Here is a 21,466-nt window from a genome sequence, read left to right as displayed (position 1 = left end):
CCCTGGGACACAACAATATCAGAAATATGTATATACTACAAATTTATAACACTTTTTAGCAGCACCAAAGGCCAAGGCTGCGTGAGAAAAACAATGTCACATGCAATGCTATTCTGGCAAGAAATCAATGTATCAGGCAAACTGCCGTCCAGTGTCGTGAGTCACGGGGAGATCCCCACTGTCACTCCCACACATACACTCACTCTGCACCGCTGTGCGGTGCAATGGATAGCAGACAAGTCTGTATTTAATCGCTCGTACACATACTCACTTAGCAACCTAACGCGGTGCACTGATACCAGCAGTTCAATTGATTACGTACTGCAGACCCCGTGGCCCCAAGCCTCCCTCTGTCCTTCAACTCACCCTGACTATCCTACACACACACAGATTCAAGACACTCTGCCCTTCCCCTGAGTACTAAGCTGCATGCGGCTGAAGTCGCTCTTAGTCAGGGCCCCAGGAAGCAGGTGGGGGAAGGCAACAAGGTCAATTAGGAGGCAGTCGCCAAAAGGGGTCTGTCAACCACTCGAGAAGGTCACCCACAGGATGCAGAGCAGACATGGGTTGAGGGCAATAGACGGTCACACCAAAGGGGTACCCAAGGGCCTTACAGCACCAGCTCATTTCTGCGAAGCACATGGGGGGGTCACGCAGTCACTTGACGTGCTTCCGATCGTTCTCAGAAGCATTCCTCCAGCCCAGTCAGTCACTCTCACCACATAGCCCTGAGCTGGGTAATATTACATGGCAGCAAGGTGTCGTCGGGGCGGGTCAGGTGAGGAGAGGGCAGATGGCCCGCCGCGCTATAAGGGAACAGTAGATGAATGGAGAATGAGCAGGGGGGTCCTCTCGGAAGGAGGAGGCACCCCATCATGTCCACACTGATCAGAGTCGCACTCAGGTAATCCATGCACAAAGTTGGGTGCTCGATGATACGAGTCGCACCAGACCGTCCCAGTTACACACAACAAAGAGTTGCAAAATCTGTGCCTACTTGGAAAGGAGACACAAGATTCGGTGCATGTTGATGTTGGCCACACCAGATTCCTCTGGTCACACACACAATTAAGAGTTGCAAATTCTGTGCCTCCCTGGAATTGATACAAAAGGGGGTGGTGATGGACGGAGAATCTGAATCAATCAAACACTCACACCCAGTCAAAAGATCTGGGTTTAATCCATCACTGTTCTTTAGACCACTCTGCCACCCCAGTTCAGACATGGCTATATGCAAATCAGTCTGACCCTGTGCCTCATGGGAACAGTCCAGCCCGAACTGCCAAGCCATGTCTTCCCTGGACTGGAAACAAGCTTCCGCGGACCGGTTTCTGGCATTCCAGCCGTCTTCAGCCCAGCTTGCTTGAATCCAGTGGCAAAGTGAGCAAGGGACTCACGTGTGAGCATACTCTGCCACACTTATGGCGGCCAAAAGCGGTACAAAAGGGGGTGGTGATGGACGGAGCATCTGAATCAATCAAACACTCACACCCAGTCAAAAGATCTGGGTTTAATCCATCACTTTTCTTTAGCCCACTCTGCCACCCCAGTTCAGACGTGGCTATATGCAAATCAGTCTGACCCTGTGCCTCATGGGAACTGTCCAGCCCGAACTGCCAAGCCATGTCTTCCCTGGACCTGAAACAAGCTTCCGAGGACCGGTTTCTGGCATTCCAGCCGTCTATAGCCCGGCTTGCTTGAATCCAGTGGCAAAGTGAGCAAGGGACTCACGTCTGAGCATACCCTGCCACACTTATGGCAGCGAAAAGCGGTACAAAAGGGGGTGGTGATGGACGGAGCATCTGAATCAATCAAACACTCACACCCAGTCAAAAGATCTGGGTTTAATCCATCCCTGGAATTGAGGTATAACTTCTGGTGCACGTTAATATTGGTCGTACTGCACAGTTCCGGTCACACACACAGGTGCACGTTCAGCAATGCGTCATGAGGTAGAATGAGGCACAACTACAGTTACACCCCCACCTCTGAGGATCACAATGTGTGAATAGGAGACTGCACGCAATGAGCATGCAGTCGGCGTCTCGCACGAGAGAGATACAGCATGATCGAAAAAAATGGCAACGTGGATCCCGCAACCAGTGAATCTACTCACCAACAAGACGCTTATGCGTGCCAAGCTCCCAAGATTACCAGGCCACATGTCTTAGATGCGGGCCAGACTTCGGGATCCGCACAAATCAATCCGGTCTCCAGGCACAGTTCTTAGTCCGACACCACGCTTCCAGTTGGAATCCAGCAAACAATCTGGGTACTTGAGAGGGCACTGCACTTCAGGTGTCACAGGTAGATGGTATGGGGTCCCTTGCAGGTGATCTTTGATGTCTCTGAGACTTCCAAAATAACAGGGGACACGCTCAACAAGCCCTTGAAGAGCAGACTTCAGGGTGCCACACAGCAGCAGGTAATTGGCCCAGGTCAGCCGCTATTGCAATGGCAGGCCGGATCGGTGTGAATGGGCACCCCGGCTGGCCATGGCAGACATGACAGACGTTTTAGAAACCTCGGGTGAACACAACTTCCTAATGTGTTTAGGAAGGGAACGTGCACGTTCACACTGCACTTACTGTGGGAAAGTGCCCCAGACTCTGAGGCCTTAACAGGAGAATCGACTACACTCAGGAAGTGTCCCATCAGGAGAGCCGACCCTCTAGGTGGGGAAAACTCATCCCTACCCAGGCATTGCAAATGCAGATGTACCTACCTGGCCACTCACCTACTCCAGTTTGGAGGTAGTGAGCAGTGGCCTCAGGGATGGCTACATAGTGAGACTGGCCACCCTCAGTATGAGACATTTTTGACAGGCAATTCAGGTGGATGGCACAATCAGTGCAGCGTCCCCTTAGTAGCCAGTGTCGCACCTACCCTGGGTATCTGGTTTACCTTTTTATAGGGCATTCACAGGTACAACACCTAACCCTATCAAGTAAGCACCCTATTCTGGTATGTGTGGGAATGGTGCGTGCACTCTCCCGCTGCAGTACAATAGGAAAGTGCCCAGAGTCCTAAGGTCAGGAAAAGAGACTCAGCAAAGACCAGCAGGACAAAAAGCAAACAGTTTTAAGAAGAGCCATGTCCAACAGTGTACAATAAAATGTAACTGCGAACACTCCTCTAATCATAAGGTGGATTACAGCTAGTCATGTCACGGCCTATTTAAAACAATCCACTTGCATAAATGCCTCAACGAAGCCTTGCAGGTCTACTTCCTTGTACCTTCGAGTGCTTGGATCACATAAACTTGCTCGAGTGGCAGTTTAATTTGTCTATTAAACATCAGTGACTCACAAGCACCCCATGTCTTATTTCAAATAATAGAGAAAGACGCAGCATGGATCCACGTCTAAGGCGAATTTCCTATTACAATTAACAAGGCGCCATAAATACAAAGAATTAATTCATCTTTTACCACGTTTGTTTTTATTGCTTAAAACACAACATTTTCTGTCTTAACTCCACATTAATTCCACAGCCTAACATGCAGTACAAAATTACAAATTACGAAAATTGACCGTGCGCATGGTTTATATGCTCCCAATTCACAAAGCTCTTAGTACTTGGGTCTTACTCCTGACTCCGGTGTGACTTACACCTGAGGTTTCCTCTGCAAGACACAACTGCTTACATAATAAAAGCTCTTTGAATCGAGCTCAAAAGAGGCTGCTTTTCCAGAAGTTCCACTTGATTTTTCCATTAGTGATATCCACGGTGGCAGGAGCTTGAGAAATGGAAGCGCTGCCTAAATCCCGTACCACTTATTTCTTGATTTAGGAGTTTTATATAGTACTGCATGTCACGTCAGGGCTTACGTCAAATAACTATACTTGTCCCATTAAATGCTGATTTGTATACAACTGCCTCTATTGGCTATTTCTCCCTCACTACATCTGTCTTAGCCAAAGGTCACTTTAAATAGCTATGGGGGACATGCATCAACAATTTTTGCAAGCGCAAACGGTGCGAATCACAAAAATCGGCCGTTTGCGCCCACAAAAAGGCCTTTTGCGATGCATCAAAGTGTTAGACACACGCAATTTAAGAAATCGCAATTTATTGCGATTTCTTAAATTGAGATTGTATTTAAGGAATCGCATTTTGCGATTCAATGCTAGAAGCATTTAGAAATAGCGAATTCGCTATTTGGGGCCATAAAATACAGAGAAATTTATCTGATCTGTATTTTGCAAAAACCTTGAAAAATGCACTAAAGTGCATTTTTCAAGGTTTCAGCTTAGTGTGCAACATGGGTGCACATCACAATTTCAGGGGCGCAAAGTGTGTCATTTTGACACCTTTGCACCCTTGAAATTGAATGCACAATTTGCCACTACCTATTCGTACTCGCAAACTGCGCATGCAATTTCCCATTCATTCCTATGGGCCCGTAGGCCCATGAGAATGAATGGGAAGCCATTCCTTAATTGCTACTCGCAATTTGCGACTCGCAATTTAGGAATGTTTAGGAATCGCTATTTTAATAGAGATTCCTACATGCATAGGCTTTTGGGAGTCCTTAATGGTGATTCCTTAATAATCGCAATTAAGGACTCGCAAAAGCTTTTCTTGATGCATGTGCATGTTAGTTTTTAAAAGTTGCCTGACCTGCAGTTAGTTGGGGTCTTCCCTCAAGTTTAGGTCCAGGGCATTCCAAAGCTTTTTGCAGGAACAATGGCGTGACACAAAATGATGGGGCCCCCCCTGCAGAATGTGATGAGGGAGCCCTAAGTCTCTCATATATACTCACTGGCTTTGTCCTGATTGGGGCCCCCTAATGGACTGGTGGCCCCCCTTGCACTGCAGGAGCCTGTGTTAAGTCCCTGGACGGGAACCCATCAAGAGCTGCCTCTGTGCTACCTGCACTAAGCGCAACATATAGATTGGTGGTCCCCACTCCATCTGCCTCTTCCTAAAATGAAATCATGCCTGGATGTAGGTAAAGAAAGAGCAGCTCGGTTCAGACTTGATTGGTTATGGGGCTAACCCAATGGTTTCCAAATGGTCACCGCCTTACTTATAGGAATCATCCAGCCTGTTGTGGTTTAATGTATTGTACTTGCATCAGAGGAGTCAGCTGACCTCTCCACCCCCACTTGAGGTTTATTTTTGGCTTTGGCACGCACATTAAGTGGCACCTGTTACAGACATTAATTCCAGTAGTTCTTTTGTGCCAGGGTGTCTACTAAATAAAGCCCTACATTAATGAGAGGACTTTGCCTTTTTCTTAGGCTCACAACTTGATATGCATTCTATTCTTATGTATGATTCACTACTCTATTCAGCTTGCTCACTTTCAAATATACAAAACTCAGTCACAATTTAAAAATATCCCAAACACCAACATGTGCTAGTTATAAAATAAGTCTGAAACCATATTTAGAACAATAATCGTCCTACAGTACAAAAAATGGTTAGACCATCATAATATAATGTCTGTATCTGTAAAGTGAACACACACCTGTGAGGGTTTTGGGGTGAAATAACAAATGTTTTTTACACAGAGGTAATTGTTTTATCGGCCTCGAAGGATGAAATGTTCAGTGGATCTGAAGGGATTCAACCATGCAACCAAGAGGCCAAACACAGTCCTCTGGTGTGGATAGAATAGTCCTCTCTGTCACCAGAACCTGCCAATGTTCTCCAATAAAATAAATTGTACTATCTGCCTGTAATGTAATCAAGCACACTCAGGTTCAACTTAACTGCTTAATTTAGTCATCTTGTATTTTGACAAATAAAGATGATAGAGCGTCATGTTATTCTGAAATTTGTAGGGGTGCATTATAATCACTGTTAGTCCGCACCCATATATATATTGTGGGTTGAACTAAGGTTTAATCATTAGAAAATGTGGATGTAATAATGAGCAATGTATGCGTAATGTTAGAAAATTAGTTTGTGTTAGTATAAAGGGTAAAATGACATTTAAATGTAACTGCTTTTTGCAAGTGCTTAACGAATCAGTTTGTGTGTAATGTAATGCATTAGATTTAAAACGTGCACTATAAAAGTCTGCACAGGTAGGGATGACTAAATGTGACTTAAGGTGAAGAAATGTAATGCTTACAAATGAAACGTTTATTAATTTTGTGCAAGTTGAATGTATAAAGGCCTGAATTGAAATAAGTTTTCACGGTTTGTCATGAAAGGCCTGTTCGTGGTTTCTTATAATAGCAGAATTGAGTAGGCCTGAAATGTATTTTTCCTTGAGACGGCTCTCAGTTGAGTGCAGTCAGCAGATTTGAGCGTGCAAGGTTGATTGTTCACATGCTTTCCGTTGCAGGTGCAAGGACATTTTTCTCCTTAGTTGGACTGATGCTCTTTGTTTTAGGAGTTAGGTATGGAGGAGGCCTGTTACAATGTTACAGTGGAACTTGATAATTGGAAGCTCACTGGAGAAGCTTGAGACCCAAGGACAACTCAACTGTTCTTGAACGAAGAGCAAGTTGTGGAAAATTACCTGCCGAAGATGTCCATCTGAAGGAGGTGTTTCAGGGCGTGTTCTTTGAGTTGTGCATTTTGTATTAGGGACAGTGCCCCGGGGGAAGAGGCAGAGAGGGTTGATGAGAGCAGAGAGCCATTAGAGGGTAAGAGAAGAGATCGATTTTTAGGATGAAGACTTAGCTAATGTGAATGTACTTCTTAGGAAGCCTTCACAAGCTGACATCTTCTTTTTCTCGATTTTGCCTGAAAGATGCTATGTAGGGATATTACCTTAGTGTTAGAGTAGGGACAGAATTAACCGATAATTTTTCCTATTTCTGTAAACTGATAAAGACTAATTTGGATATTGGAGCAGTTGTTGCTTGCTTAATCCTTTTGAAGTTGATTATCCTTTTCACGTTGCACCAAATTAGGTTAGTCCGTAGAGTGAATTTCGTGTTAGTGCCCATGTATTTTTTCAACCTTATTATGAGGTTCAATTATTTTTGGCTTTGTAATAAAACCCTTAAATTGTAAGTTGTAGTCAAGTGTTCCTTTTCGAGTCCGAATTGATGAGTCCTATTGATGGTGGTGATTGTATTGGGTTTCTCCCCTTTACACTTCTCAGCAGATAAAAAGGTCCAGTCGAACGAAGATCCTTATAAATGGTACGATCTGATAAAATGAGATAGGGATCTGGTGTAATCAAAGACATCTGCAGAAAAGAGGACACATAGTGCCACATTTACACCTCTGTCCTGCCCACTGTAATCAGAGTCTGTCCATCTTTGTTGAAATGGCACAAATACTATGTCTATAGCACAACTAAAGCAAACTATGGATGCAAATTGTGCACATACTTAGTGCCAATGCTCACCGGTATAGTTATTAATAAATGTGAAATTTGCAGCCGAATCTGAGTGACACCCCAGAACGGAAAGCATTTGATTTCCATTGGTCTGGGTGTGCACACTGGAACTGCGTGAACTTTACACAAGCGATTTGTGGCAGGTTTTCTATGTCATGGCCCTCCTGAGTCATATTAGCAAAGTTGGTTGATATGCTCAAGGAGGCCCCATTCTGTAAGGACTGCAGTGAACTGCATTTCGGTGTGTTTCTGGGGTCTTTTTTGTCTTTAAGGATTAAGTGAAGTTTTCAGCTTGCGAGTAAATTTGAAGAGGTCTATTTTTTATATTTCCAGATTCCAAGTGGTTGTTGGACAAAATGTTAGGCTAATAGTCAATATATTGCTAATGTCTGAAGTTAAGTTGGTATCCCATAGGTTTGTAATGAGATATTTGTATTACAGTATTGTTCTTGTTTCTTCTTCTTTTTTTACCTCTATGTACCCTACACCCCGGGACACACAATGCACTACCTACACATTTTCTCATGTGTTTCATGTTTGCAGTGCCTACGCACTCGTGCCCACCGACCACTGTTGGTTTATTATTCAGTATATTAAATCTTCCTTATATGTAACTATATTCACATATTGGAAACCTCAAGACAAATACTGCTATGGGGTGAAACCAGGGCCGGACTGGGAACCAAAACCGGCCCTGGCAAAGTGCTCGGCCAGCCCCCCCCCCCCCCCCCCGCCCCACTCGGGGGGGGGGGGGTTGGAGGTGCCGCCGAACGCTTTGCTAGGGCCGGTTTTCGGCCGATTTGATCAAAATCGGCCCCCAGGGGCTCAAAACCGGCCCCCACTCTTGCGGCGCGGGGGATTGCCCGGTGCCCGCTATGGCCAGTCCGGGCCTGGGTGAAACCTGTGTCAGCTCTTTTTGCAATGAAAAAAATGAAGAATAAAAATATGAAAACGGTTAAATAAGTTACAATTTAAAAATAAAATAAAACCTTCTGGACATGGCACAGCATGCTCAACTTGTATCAGTAGCACAAATACTGGAACACCATGAATATTTGTGGTAAAGGATTGGTGGAAATGGACATGCGTGGTAACGGCATGTTCGCTGTAAAGGATGCATGGTAATGGTCATGCGTGCTTATGACTGTGTTGAAATGGCTGATTCCCCTCACAGCTAACCAGCTCCTTCATCAATAATAGATAAGGCAGTTTTGCTTTACAATCAGTATATAAATGTTGTTGCATCAGTGTGGGGCTCAGAAAAGGCACGCGGCCTGGGGAATAACAGCCCCTTTGTCACTCCTTCTGACGGTTCATCAAAATATGCCCGCTTCCCAACCACAGCACAAGCGCAAGATGTTTAGTTCTGTGAAATGTGACTCACACTCGCGTTATCAGTGTGTTTTTGCACATGAGCTATTTCTGCACGACTGGACAAATTGCCAGCACAAACCACACTGCCACAAATGTCATTGGTGCAAATACCACCAGGTTTACATGGATATGTAAAAGTGCTACCATGGTTCTCTTGAAAAACTTTAAAATATCATTAAAAGTAAAATTACACCGGGTGGTAAAATACCAGCTGATCAACAAGCTCTAAATGAGGCTTTGATGATGCAGGAGGAGGGGCAATGGCCCGACTAGGTAACCACAACAACTCTTACAAACGCTAAACTGAAATACGACTCCATAACACAACACTAACCCTCAAATTGTAAAAAGCTAAGCCAATGTGATTCACATAAAAAATGCACATGTTAGTTACATTGAAATAGTGCCCTGCATATAGAATGAATACTGTTGGTTATAAATGGAGAACTGTACCGGACTATGTGGTAGGACAACAAAGTTAGCAAAGTTTATTCTGCATCTATTTACTGTGCTTAGGTTGCATGTTAGATAAATAATGAACAATATAAATTATGCATTTTGGGACTTATTGGGTTTTCAAATTTAATTTCTAAAACTTGAATATTAGTAAAAGGGCTATTGGTGGGGATGGAGGAAGAGAGTTAATGTTAATCTGACATGGCCCATCCTTGATATATGCTTACTTAACCATCTTCACCCTTCTGTGGAACACCCAGCTTCTCAGACTTTGTTTCGTCTTTACTCACGCAAGAAGCCCATTTCCAGTTACACATATAGATAAAGACATCTTTGCTGCATTCAGTAAAAAAGAGAACATATTGGCCCAAAATGGATTTGATGTATTTAGAAAACAAAAATACTTAGTCTCCTTTGAGCTCACTGTCAAAATCAAATATTGCCTGACCCAAAGATGGTGATATGACCCAAGCATGTCTACTTTTAGAATGGGGGCTCATTGCATGGTGTACCATTACTAAGATGGGCAAATGAGACGCAGCTATGGTACCAGAGCCATGCTCCACTCCTGGGACTGCTCTGCAAACCCCAGTTAGAAACAAATTTAAAGTATACTCCATTCAAATTCCAGAAACTCTTTTGTAGTTTTACTGACGATTAGTTTGTCGGCTGCTAAGGAGGCCTTTAGTCAAATTAAAGCCACTTGGTGACTGAGTGAAGTTAATGAAAAACCGAAAAAGCTAGAAAGATTTGTGTATGAATTACAAATCAATCTTCCCTTCGCCGGCCACATGCTTCTGGACGAGGCAATAAGGGCCCTTGAAGGGGCAGGAAGTATTGACTGTTAGCAGCTTTCAGGGAAGGCAGGACTACGCTATGGTGAGTCAAGGTGCTAAGCTATTAGCCCTCCCTTCACTAATGGTGGACACCAGGTGGTGTTTGCGGCTCCTTCTAAGATGTTTGTCCACTTCCCATTATCTTACAAATGAGAGACAAGGTTTGCAGGAAGGTGTGGCTTTTTCATATGGGAGTTCCCTCAGAAGGTGAATCGCGGAGGCATCTGGGCCATTACGGTCATAATCTCATGTGACTTGGTGTAAACCATAATCCCTATAAATTTGAAAGAGTAAATCCTAGTGCCCTTGCTGAGGATGACCCAGCAGCTGGTGCAAGAAAGAACAAAAAGTAGCTGCAGGAGCTTTCTCAAAGAACATTTGTTATCATTGTGCGAAGCCATCCTCAGGAGATGCTCTAAGAAGGCCAAACGAAGAGACGCAGTACACAATGCAAAGCTAGCGGAGTGAGAGGAAAGGCGTCACTTACAGTCCAATCGAGAGTTGACCTGGGCTCCTTCAAGGGCCCGTTGGAGAGTGCAGCACTGAGGGAGTGAGCAGGAGCCAGGTGCTGGAGGCCGGACCGGGAGATCGCCTTCCTGCAAGAAGAGGGAAAAGAAAACAGCAGGTGAGTGGAAGCAGAAGGAACAGACCCAATATGACTCTCCCCACCAATATCCATATCTCCTTCCTATGTGTGGCAGCCGTCTTCTATGGATCCTGCATTGCCCCATTTGACAAACATGATAACCTCACAAAACAATTATTGTCTTTATTCAAGTTAGACCTCGAAAACGCTATACTAACTATTCTCCAGATCCAAACCCACAAGAGGTCTTCTTAGGAAAAAGAGTTTCTCTGATGTGAATAAAGATGTGTTCAGACATAAATAGATCAGCTCAAGCCTTCCAGGTTAAGCCTGGACAGGGGGCAACTATTGCCATCAACCACCCATGCAGCGTTATCACACCAGATAGTTGTATATGAATCGATTGCTGCTTGAGAAGCTTGACACAACAAGTTTTGAAGAAAACACAATGGGCCCGATTCACCGAACTAACTTAAGACAAAATCCAAAACTTACTACTTTCGGTATTCACAGAAATTAGGATTTTGTCTTAAGTTTGTCTTAAGACAGAATTAAGACAGACTTAAGACAAAATCCTAACTTAAGTCTGTCTTAAGTCTGTCTTAAGACAAACTTAAGACAAAATCCTAACTTCTGTGAATACCAAAAGTAGTAAGTTTAAGATTTTATCTTAAGTTAGTTCTGTGAATCGGGCCAAATATGCTCCACATGAAAGAAGTGTCCACTGACACAATAACAGTAGGAAAAAGTTGAAACTCGTGAAAATAAAAACAACAGACACCGGCATAGGCCTATAATAGGTCAGACTTCTAGAACATGTAAACATGGGCATTTACAAATACATAAACTAGTTACATGAGTTGCATGTGGCGCACAAATGCTGTTCATCGCATTAAAGGCTGCACTACTAGCTATGCCAGTGCTGGAAATAGATAGCAATGAGGATTGCTTTCTGCACAGAATACATATAGGAGTTAAAGAAGTCATTATGACAAAAGTACCTTTCAGATGTAAAAGAGTTCCACATACATTCCAATGGAAGCACTGCAGTAAGGCGGAAGGATACACCAAATTGCTAAAAGCATGAGGTAAGAGTGAGTCTCTTCTGGGTGGATCCAAAGCCCGCACTATGTATATTTTATGTGATTGAAAATACTTCATGCACACAGCTGCGCTACCAAGCCAGACCTAAAACTGTGCATTCATGACATTCTTCGTCATACACTGCATGATACACAACTGCTCACAGCGGTTGTATGGCATTACAACGCAGGCTTTTACCCCGCGTGCCATTACAACACTGTTGTTACAACGACTTGCGCTATAAGGGCTGGATAGTGGAATAGTTTAATTTTCTATTCCAACTCCAGCCCACGTTACAGTAGGGAAGGTGTTGGAATAGAAAATTAACTATTCCCTATCCAACAGCGCCCTCCAGAGCAAGTCGTTGTAACAACTTGCGTTGTTAAAGCAACGTTGTAATAGCAGTGTGGGGTAATGCCCGCGTTGTTATGGCTGTTTACCCTCACAGCAGTCAACTCAACAGCTATCAAGATGTAGATGAATCACTTGTCAGAGAATTTCAGTGGGAGAGGAGAGTGAAATTCACTGACATTTGATACAGCTTGGACCTTTCCACACTTCCCCTCATGTTACAGTCTATTTACTAGAAGGAGAAAGGTATATTCTCTCCTCTGGACCGCGAGAGCCTTCTTTAAGACTGTCGAGGAGGCTTTCTCCCCTCTTGACAATCAGATTTATAAGACTTTGTGTGAGCAGAGTGCATAAGGCGGAAAGAGATCCTGCCAGAAATGGTTGTTACACCATATTGTACCCCACAGCCACAAGCAGCCAACTGGTGACAGGGTTATTTTTGAGTAGGCCTGGGCAAAGGGGGTCAGCCACAATTGAATCTCCCTTAGTTTGGGCAGATTTGAGCTTTTGCAATTCTCTAACTTATTCGAGTTCTAGCGACCCTTAAATATCGCCGCCAGTGGATGCCTATAAGCAACAAATAACATAGGATTTGTAAGATACACTTTTTGGATGGCAGATTTAGGGGACAATAACCCAAGAACGAAATATACGTTTTGTCTTTATTAACTTTTGAAATCCTCTTTATAGCAGACAATCTACCCTAGGGTGCCAAAGTCCTGAGGAGGAAAGAACTGGGACATACTAAAAATTGGCATGAAATGCAATACTTATTACTCAAACAGAGCACAAATAGATCACAGCAAGTGACCAACATGGACGTCGATTCACCAAAGTACTAGGTGAACAGAAGTGACATCACTTGCCTTTTGACATGCTATGACATCACAGGACGTGACATGTAACACCAGGCCTGTTGCATTAAACTTATGTTGTTTGCCATTTAACTCTGATAACATCACAGGAAGTGATATCAATGAACAAAAAACAAAATAAGTGCAAAAGATAAACAATAAATTCGATGCTAATCATATAAGAAGTTGCTAAAGAAGGTATGTCTATTTTAGTCACCATGCCTATACTGATTAGGCCTGCTATCATGAGATGGCAGAGATGCAGAAATCACATGCCCATGGGCAGCCATCATATGCCAAATAGACGTGGTATAGCCAATGCTAGCCTCAAGGCCAGACAGAGCCTTAAATGCCTATACATACATTCGGCTGCAAGCGTCCCTCAGGCACACATCAGTGACAGGCTGCATAAAGGTAAGCTTTCTTCATGGTCCCAGAACAAGCATTGCAAAGACAGCAGCAGTGCAAGCTCCCCTCATCACACAAAGCACCTACAGAATGCGCCACTGTAATACAGGCAAACGTGCTAGAGCCTACACTCCTGTTAGGCTACTGTGCATTGCTGACTCGCCTTCTGCCTATCTTAGAAACTTTCTAGTCGGCTAAAAATAATAACAGCAGGTGCCTCAAACCTCACAAAGCTGATCTCTCTCTCTCTCTCTCTCTCTCTCTCTCACTTCATCTCTCTCTCTTCATCTCTCAAACACAGGAGTGATGCATAAATATTCCAACAACATCACGGTGTTGCTGGAACATTGCTTGTTGCTGCTCCTATTATGATGTTGAATAAGCTTACCACCCAGCAGTGATCAGATATACCTGAGCTTGACTTATCGGTGGCTTAGTGTGGCTGCATACACGTTTCCACAATACTTCTTTTAAGTACTCATTTCCACTCCTGTATTACAATGTCCTTGGTATGTACACATTTCAATGCCAGAATCACAATGCCCCAGATAAGTGCAGAAAAGAAGGTTTTGCACGAGGAGGTGTCTGGAAAAATGAAGAAGAATGACACCTAACCAGAAGGCCCATGTTTCGTAAGTAGGACCAGCCATATCCTTAATCTAAAGATATATGTGCTTGTGACCATTGGCGGCCAACGCAGATAAAGAGAGGTGAGATGGGTGGAGGAGGTCCAGCAGGGAGGTGTGGAAGGGGGCACGGGGAAGCACGCGTGGGGGGGGGGGGGGGGGGGGGGGGGTAATAAATGAAAATGAAAAATAATAAAAGACTTAGCTGGTGCTACCGGCTGCCTCGTGCTCCTCTAATTCCAGTTTCTGGCATCACGGAATCCCCATCCAATTCCCACACTGGTCTCAAGCATGAGAGCAGCAAGGGGATTGGCCTGAGCGGGTTGGATGAAAGCTCGCTCAAGCACAGGGAGTCAGTGCTTTTTCTCCAACCTGGCTGTGAAATGCAGGTAAGTTGGAGAAACATAAGTGCGCTGGTCAGTTTGCCCGGCCTAAGACAGCGGACAAACATACATGCGCACTTAAAAGTTAACATACCACTCCTCCAATTGCTGGCCCCAACCCTCCCTGAACACGCTGGCTCAGCCAGAAGCTGAAAAATAAAACAATAATAAAATATTGTTTTATTTTTCAGCTGCTGGCTCGGAGCCAATGGGGCAATGCTCCTCCGCCATTGCAGAGGAACCGCCGCTGCTTGTGTCTGTTTGAAAATGCAGTCACGCCTCAATAGGAAAACTGGATGCTGGGCGTGCGGTGTGTACATGAGGTGGAAGTGCTGGTAAGCTACCTGGCACATGAGCAGAATGTTGCGGAATAGCACATGCGGTTGTGTGTCCAGAAATGACACTGGGGCTTGAGTCAATGGCTTGGCCCGAGGAATGGCCAAACGAGCAAAATGTCCTCACTTTTTTATTAACAGGTAACCCCATATAAAATTATGTGGCCCCATTGATTCTTTCTTTTTCATAAACTTTCTTTTTCACTTTACAAAATGCTAATACAAAAAGAAAACACTTTGGCATCAAATCAGCATATGAAAGCATATCATTTACAACATTAATGGCGTACAGGGCAAGAGGTAGCAACCGGGAGGGAAAGACACAATGGGAAAAGGAGAAAATCATTTGTATTGATATCAAAGTGAGGAAGAACTCCGGGCCCTTTACTGAAGACCAAAGTGTACATTATCAGGGTCAACCTTCCCCCTCCCTGTCATGAATGGGTCCACCGCCTATATCCAAATCACTCTCCTTGCTGTCTGTTACATTTTGCGTAGAAAATTCTCCCTCTGCCAACCCTGAGACACACATGGCCCGCCAGGCTAGTAGATCTTCTTGCAACTTCTCGTCCCTTCTGGTGAGTTTCATGTGGACCCCCTCAGCTAGGGACCACTCGCACACGTCTTTGAGCCAGATGGGCACTTCTGGGGCCCTTTGCCACATCCAAGTTATAACTACCCTACGCCTAGCTAACAATAGCAATAATTGTAGCAGTTTATACTGGAGCTTCTTTTTCTTAGGGTTCCGTACCATTGCCAACAAGCAGTATAAGGGTTCAGGCATCATCTGAAGGCCAGTAACTGCCACAGTCCTGCCCACCACCTACGACCAGAACTGCCGGACCAGTGGACAGTCCCATGCCAAGTGTAGGAAGCCCGCGTTCTCAGCAGCACATCTAGGGCAGCCATCTCCCCTGTCACCAGAGATGCGTTTCAGGGACACCGGGGTCAAATAAGTGCGGTGTAGGAAGTTAAAATGTGTCAACTTAAACCTGACATTGCATGAGACTGAGCATGAGAGGGAGCCTATGCGCGCCCATTGTGTCTCTTCTATTTGGGTTGCAAGGTCCTTCTCCCAGGCCCTCCGAGACGGCGGTTCCGGGGGGGTTGAGTCCTGTTTCTTCTGTTTCTTCGCCTTGTACAAGAGTGAAATCAATTGTGTCCGGCACCGCAGATGAGTATGACATCTAAAGTGTGTCTCAGTGGTGGGATGTTCGGGTACTGAGGCCAGGTGACCTTCACCACATCCTGAATTTCCCGGAAGTGTAGGATTTGGCCCTGTCGAAGGCCAAAAGTTTTCCTCCGCCTGCTCATAAGTGATGAGGCCTCGTCGGGAAGAGATCGGCAAGAACTTCACACTCACCCTCCTTCCAAGATTGAAAAGACATGTGTTTTCCCATATCTATGAAGGGGGATAGTATCCAGATTGGGAGCTCCCTATGAAAGGGTGCCCTTGTTAAGCCCCTTTCCACAAACCGCTGCCATATAACAGTTGTGTGTCGTACGACATAGGGAAGAGACACGTCTGACCCCCTGCCCTGCATCAGTGCCTCTTCGAGCGCCTGAGTGTCTACCCTGCCAGAGGAGGCGTTTCTCCCAATTGTCCGCGTCTGAAAACCAACGTGCTGCAGGTTGTAGTTGTGCCGCGTAATAGTACAAGTCTAAGCGAGGAGCTTCCAGACCACCCTCTTCATAGCCACAAACAACAGTGTTGAGCGCTACACTACTGCGCCGGCCCGCCCAAAGCAGAGACGTAAGTATGGTGCGACAATGGACATAATGAGTTCTGAAGAACGTACAGTGTCCTCGGAAGCATCACCATCTTAGAGATGGCCAACCTGCCCATCAATGAAAGTGGGAGGGTATTCCAAAAGGACAACGACTGCCATAATGAAGCAATTATGCGGTCTACATTCTGAGCCATCGCCTGTGCGTCCGTCGGTGCCACCTGTATCCCAAGGTAGCAAAACCCTTTCCATTCCCAATGCAACCCGAGGTCTGGGAGATCCTCTGGGGGCACTGAGGCCAGCCCCGGCCCCATTGATTCTTAACTGGGAAATTGGGTTTCATTGGTTTGAAGTGTACTGTGGAGGCACACATATAAAAAAATACATTAGCTGTGCTAGTGCTGATGTTGGTCAGGGGCTGAAATTCTTTCACAATAATATTCCGATTGTGGAGGAAATTCGGCTGGTGGATTCTGCTCTGTGATTAGAGTTTCTACCAGACATTGGAGTGTTAGAGAGTCCCAATGCATGCCCTAACCAGCTTCTATTAAGCCACTCTGCCCAGCGCTCTGCCCTCATAGAGACACTATGTGGCAAGGGTGCTGCAATATGAACACAGTCAGCACAACACAGAGCAGTCACACACTTATAAGTTTCCATTAGACTCCTATCACATAGAATGCTCATGCCACTCGAAGCTCAGTGCCCCACTGATGTCTGCAGTTCCTGAGGATGTCTGGCAAACACACGCTACACTGACCTGTCTGAGCTAAAACCTATTCCTCTCTTGCCACCCAGATCTGGTGTGACAATGGGTGGATTGACACTCTCGCCCTATTTTAAAGTTGCTCGTACTGGGAAGAACATGGGAAGAATAAGAGGCAAAAATGTGCCTATTTTTGCATTTATATCTCATATTCGTTCCATGTCAACAACTGTGAGTAAATAACAGTGACATCTGTGTTAGAAATACGACGTGCAGACAATTTGTGGAAGATGTGAGCAAAAATGACATTATTTTAACTTCATTCTTTCCTCTCTCTGCCTATTTTTGGCTGCAGGACGTTGTAAATACATACCATGGGACCACAGTTTATTTCCCACAGGTTTGAATTGTAGGTTGGAATTTTGCCAAAGCAGGGGGTATATGAGGCGTGGACAGATGGTGAAAGGGCTGGATCAAGAGGTGTGCAGAGAGACAGCTGAGCCAAGAGATGCAAGGGGCAGATGTTGAGAAGGACCCTGGGGGTGTATGAGGCATGGGCAGATTGGAAAAGGACTGCACCAGGTGTGTGTTAGGCTGGATGTAGATGGGGAGAGGGCTGCAGCAGGGGATATAAGGTTGGAGGAAGGCAGCAGGGGCTGGGTGGGGATTTTTATTGAGCAGTGGCTTTGCTTGGATGGCTGACGTAAAGGTGATGGGTACCAAGGGATGCTGTCTTGGTGAAAGGCGCCTTCTATTGAGCCTCATTCTAGCAAAACAAAAAATGCACTTGTTCAAAGCTGGCATAGCAAACTGAGTGACTGTGTTGTGCATGAAGGGTAGTTAAGGTTCTCAACCAACCAGGCAGTAATATTATAGACCACGGTCGATGAAAGGCAGAGGGCGCCAGGCTCAGTTTTGAGGAAATCGGTCATAAGGTACAACATGCTTGCTGCAGTGAGTTCTTGTTATAACTTCAACACGAAGGAAAGTTTACCATGCAATAGTGTTTCAGTGCATGTTCTTGTCGGGTACCCATGGTGTTTACTTTCGAACTTCTTAACAGTTGGAGTGTGGTGCCTGGCAGGGATGGGTGTGACAGCATTGTTAACAATAAACTTCCTTTTAATTCAAGAAGAAACAACTATTTCTGGTATATTCACTACAATCTGGCGACAAGGATGGGATGTAACTTTAACACATTCATGCAGCAGCCAAATATTGGTAAGTCAATATCCTTGTCTTTCAATGTACCTTGGAAACACTAAAGTTCCCAGTTTGCAGAAATGCTTCATCACGGATGGTTCTTTTGCAGGTTGTGCAAAAACAGAATTTGAGGAATCTTCAGCTTAGCTTGTTACCAATTAATCACAGACCCCACACCACACGTTTATAACACCAACTAGAGGCGTGCACTCAGCTCTGTGTGGATTTTGGTGCAGGGAAGCTCATCTGATACACAATCCTTCAGGGCTCTAGAACCTGCTTCATTTGCTTCTTATATACTCTCTTTTAGACTTTAGACTATGAAGACCTGGCTTTTCTCCTCTTTGGATTTTTTCTTTGGGTATCCTCTTCTCAGGCTGTTGCTACAGTTGGTTTTTTACTTCTGGACTAGTCCTGGGAAGCCCCATCCCTGGGGCAGCTATGCGCTTTATAAATTTTATAACATAACATAACATTTTGGCACAGAAACATTATCATTATCACATAGTGAAACGCCTTTGATTATCAAACACTCTTTACTGTGTATTCTAAATTTTCAAAACTCATATTTTTAACCCCTTCGACGCTCATGACGAGCTCAGCTAGCCATGAGGCACAGTGGAGCTGTGCTCGCTCGTCATAACAGCCGTGGAATGCCCACGGGGGGCTAATTCCCCTCCTGTGCGGGGCATACGACTGAGTGGGCGGAGTCGTGACGAGCTCAGCTCGTCATGAGCACAGCTCCACTGTGCAGCATGACTAGCTGAGCTCGTAATGAGCACCGCAGCGCCACGCTCCGCTCCCATCCCCCCACACCGCGGGGGAATTAACCCCGCGTGGAAGGGGTTAATAACACTTATACCTTGCTTCAACCACTTCAATCGCATTTAAACCTCTACAGACTCATTATCTCCCACAAGTGTGTATGATCATTCCACTCACTTGCCTCCCCTTGGAACTCTTCTCATCCCGCCTCAGACTGGTATTGACGCTCAGATGTTGAGACATCGCCTTGGCCTATCTCTTCACCCAAGACTAAATGAGTCTCCAGTTCACCCCCTTATCCAGTCTTCTCTGGTTTGCACTCTACAGTCTTCACAAGTCTCTGTCTAGGAGCCAGCCGGTAGATACCTAAAACCATCCACTCCACTTCTTGCTTCCCACTTCTCTCGGTAGGTTTTAATACCTCACCACAGTTAACATGGTTATTGTTAGTACCCCTTGTGCATTTCTTGGAACTACTCGGGGTGCAAACATGCATTGCTCGTGGCTGTTAATGCAGAAAAATAAAACTGACCTCAAGTCCTACTTGACCCTGCCGTGACCGGGTCTGGCGCCAGAATACCCTATTATGTATAAATATAACCAATCAGAGAATATGCATTTGTGTTAAATTGCATAAAACATTACTAAGTGGAATACATTACCAGGATAAATAGATGAAAGGTAATAATAAAATACAGATTCCAGAGCCTGCAGCTATAGGTGAGCCAGATCTGAGATCCAGGTGGGACCCACTGACTCGTACTGAATGTGCCCCACTGAAGTTTGCCAGTACAGGGACACATACACTGTGCCTAAACATTCAGTGTACTTTGCCTGTAGAACAGAAGCTTGCAGGGAGTGAGTAGGGGCACTTACTTTTTTTTCCATCTGGGATTGGCACACATGGCTCACTTGAATGGCCATCAACAACTCTTTTTATCTGAATCGTATTGTATCTGGAAGCAGTCAGATGTATAAGCGCCACCGCTAGAATCTAATATCTTGATGTCAACACCAAATAGAGGAAACAGACACTGAGCACGTCACTTCACAATAGTCTAACTGATATCTGGAAACGTACATCTCACACTCTGCGTGTAAGAGATGTAGGCCAATGCCTACTCTGTACAAAACCCAGGTATATCTACATGTGTATGCACAATAATAACCATTTATATAGCACTCACTGATAAGTGTTCATTACTACTTAAAGGAACCATTTTAACAACCTTAGAATAACAAAATATTGAGAAAAAACCTACAAGTTTTTCTTCCTGCATCTAACAGTTGTATTTTGATGCGGGTGCATAACTCACTGAGCTAGGTTATAGGGACTGTGTCTTGCAAATTTCATATGGTGTCTAGAAAAACCAGATGATAAATCTGGAGTAGTGAATACATCCAGCTCTGTCTGGTGTCACTTACAGTCTTTTATGTCCAATGATGGTCTTGCTATGCCCAGATATAGGGCCCGTTTCACAGAATGAATTTAAGACTCAATCCTAACTTACTACTATTTTGGTATTCACAGAATGCACTTATTACTTTTGGCATTCACAGAATGAACTTAAGACTCAATCCTAAACTTACTACTATTTTGGTATTCATAGAATGCATTTACTACTTTTGGTATTCACAGAAGTTAGGATTTTGTCTTAAGTTTGTCTTTAGACAAACTTAAGACAGACTTAAGACAGACTTAAGTTAGGATTTTGTCTTAAGTCTGTCTTAAGTCTATCTTAAGTCTGTCTTAAGTCTGTCTTAAGTTTGTCTTAAGACACACTTAAGACAAAATCCTAACTTCTGTGAAAACCAAAAGTAGTAAGTTCATTCTGTGAATGCCAAAAGTAGTAAGTGCATTCTGTGAATGCCAAAATAGTAATAAGTTTAGGATTGAGTCTTAAGTTCATTCTGTGAATCAGGCCCATAGAGTGGTATGCAGAGGTAAATCATGACATGCACCAGTACTGCCTGTCTAGTCCAGTCCTGCGATCATGTGTTCGGTTCAGTCTAATATGCCCAGTAGTAAAGCTATTAGAAGCTAAGTATAATCTCATAGGTCCAAGGATTGGCATCATGTGCCAGGTGAAACCTCACAGACGTAGGTACAGCAATAGTATGTACAACTAAACTAATGACAAAGCCAGGCACAGTTTCATAAATAAAGGTAAAGCCATCACACACCAGGTCTTTACTCACATACCTAATAGTTACTCATATGTTTATCAGGTCAGGTGCGCCCTCGTGTGGAATTTTAATTTGCGATCTGAACATCATCTGCGCCAGCTTGTCACCTATGTACTACATGCACGGCGGCTATTCTAGGTCACCTATTTACTACGAGCACGGCAGCCATTTTAGGTATCATGGTCTCCCTGTCCACGATCGATCGCCAGCGCGTCCCTCTGACCCAGCAAGCATCCTCCGCGCACCCTGGCTCCCCCTCCCTCCTCCTCCTTATGAG

At 44.6% G+C, this 21,466-nt stretch overlaps 1 protein-coding gene across 2 annotated transcripts in view; it reads right to left on the bottom strand.

The window, feature by feature from the left end:
• DGKI (diacylglycerol kinase iota) overlaps nt 1-21,466 on the bottom strand; it is a 689,048-nt gene that overhangs the window by 627,780 nt on the left and 39,802 nt on the right. For both annotated transcript variants that reach the window (XM_086952973.1, XM_086952974.1), the window contains exon 2: nt 10,463-10,571. In XM_086952973.1, the coding sequence (XP_086809099.1) occupies nt 10,463-10,571 (109 nt within the window). The remainder of the gene's footprint in view (nt 1-10,462; nt 10,572-21,466) is intronic.

The sequence above is a fragment of the Lissotriton vulgaris genome, chromosome 1_2 (assembly GCF_964263255.1).
Source record: "Lissotriton vulgaris chromosome 1_2, aLisVul1.2, whole genome shotgun sequence".
NCBI classification, from domain to species: domain Eukaryota; kingdom Metazoa; phylum Chordata; class Amphibia; order Caudata; family Salamandridae; genus Lissotriton; species Lissotriton vulgaris.
This window is presented reverse-complemented; position numbering and strand designations above follow the sequence as displayed.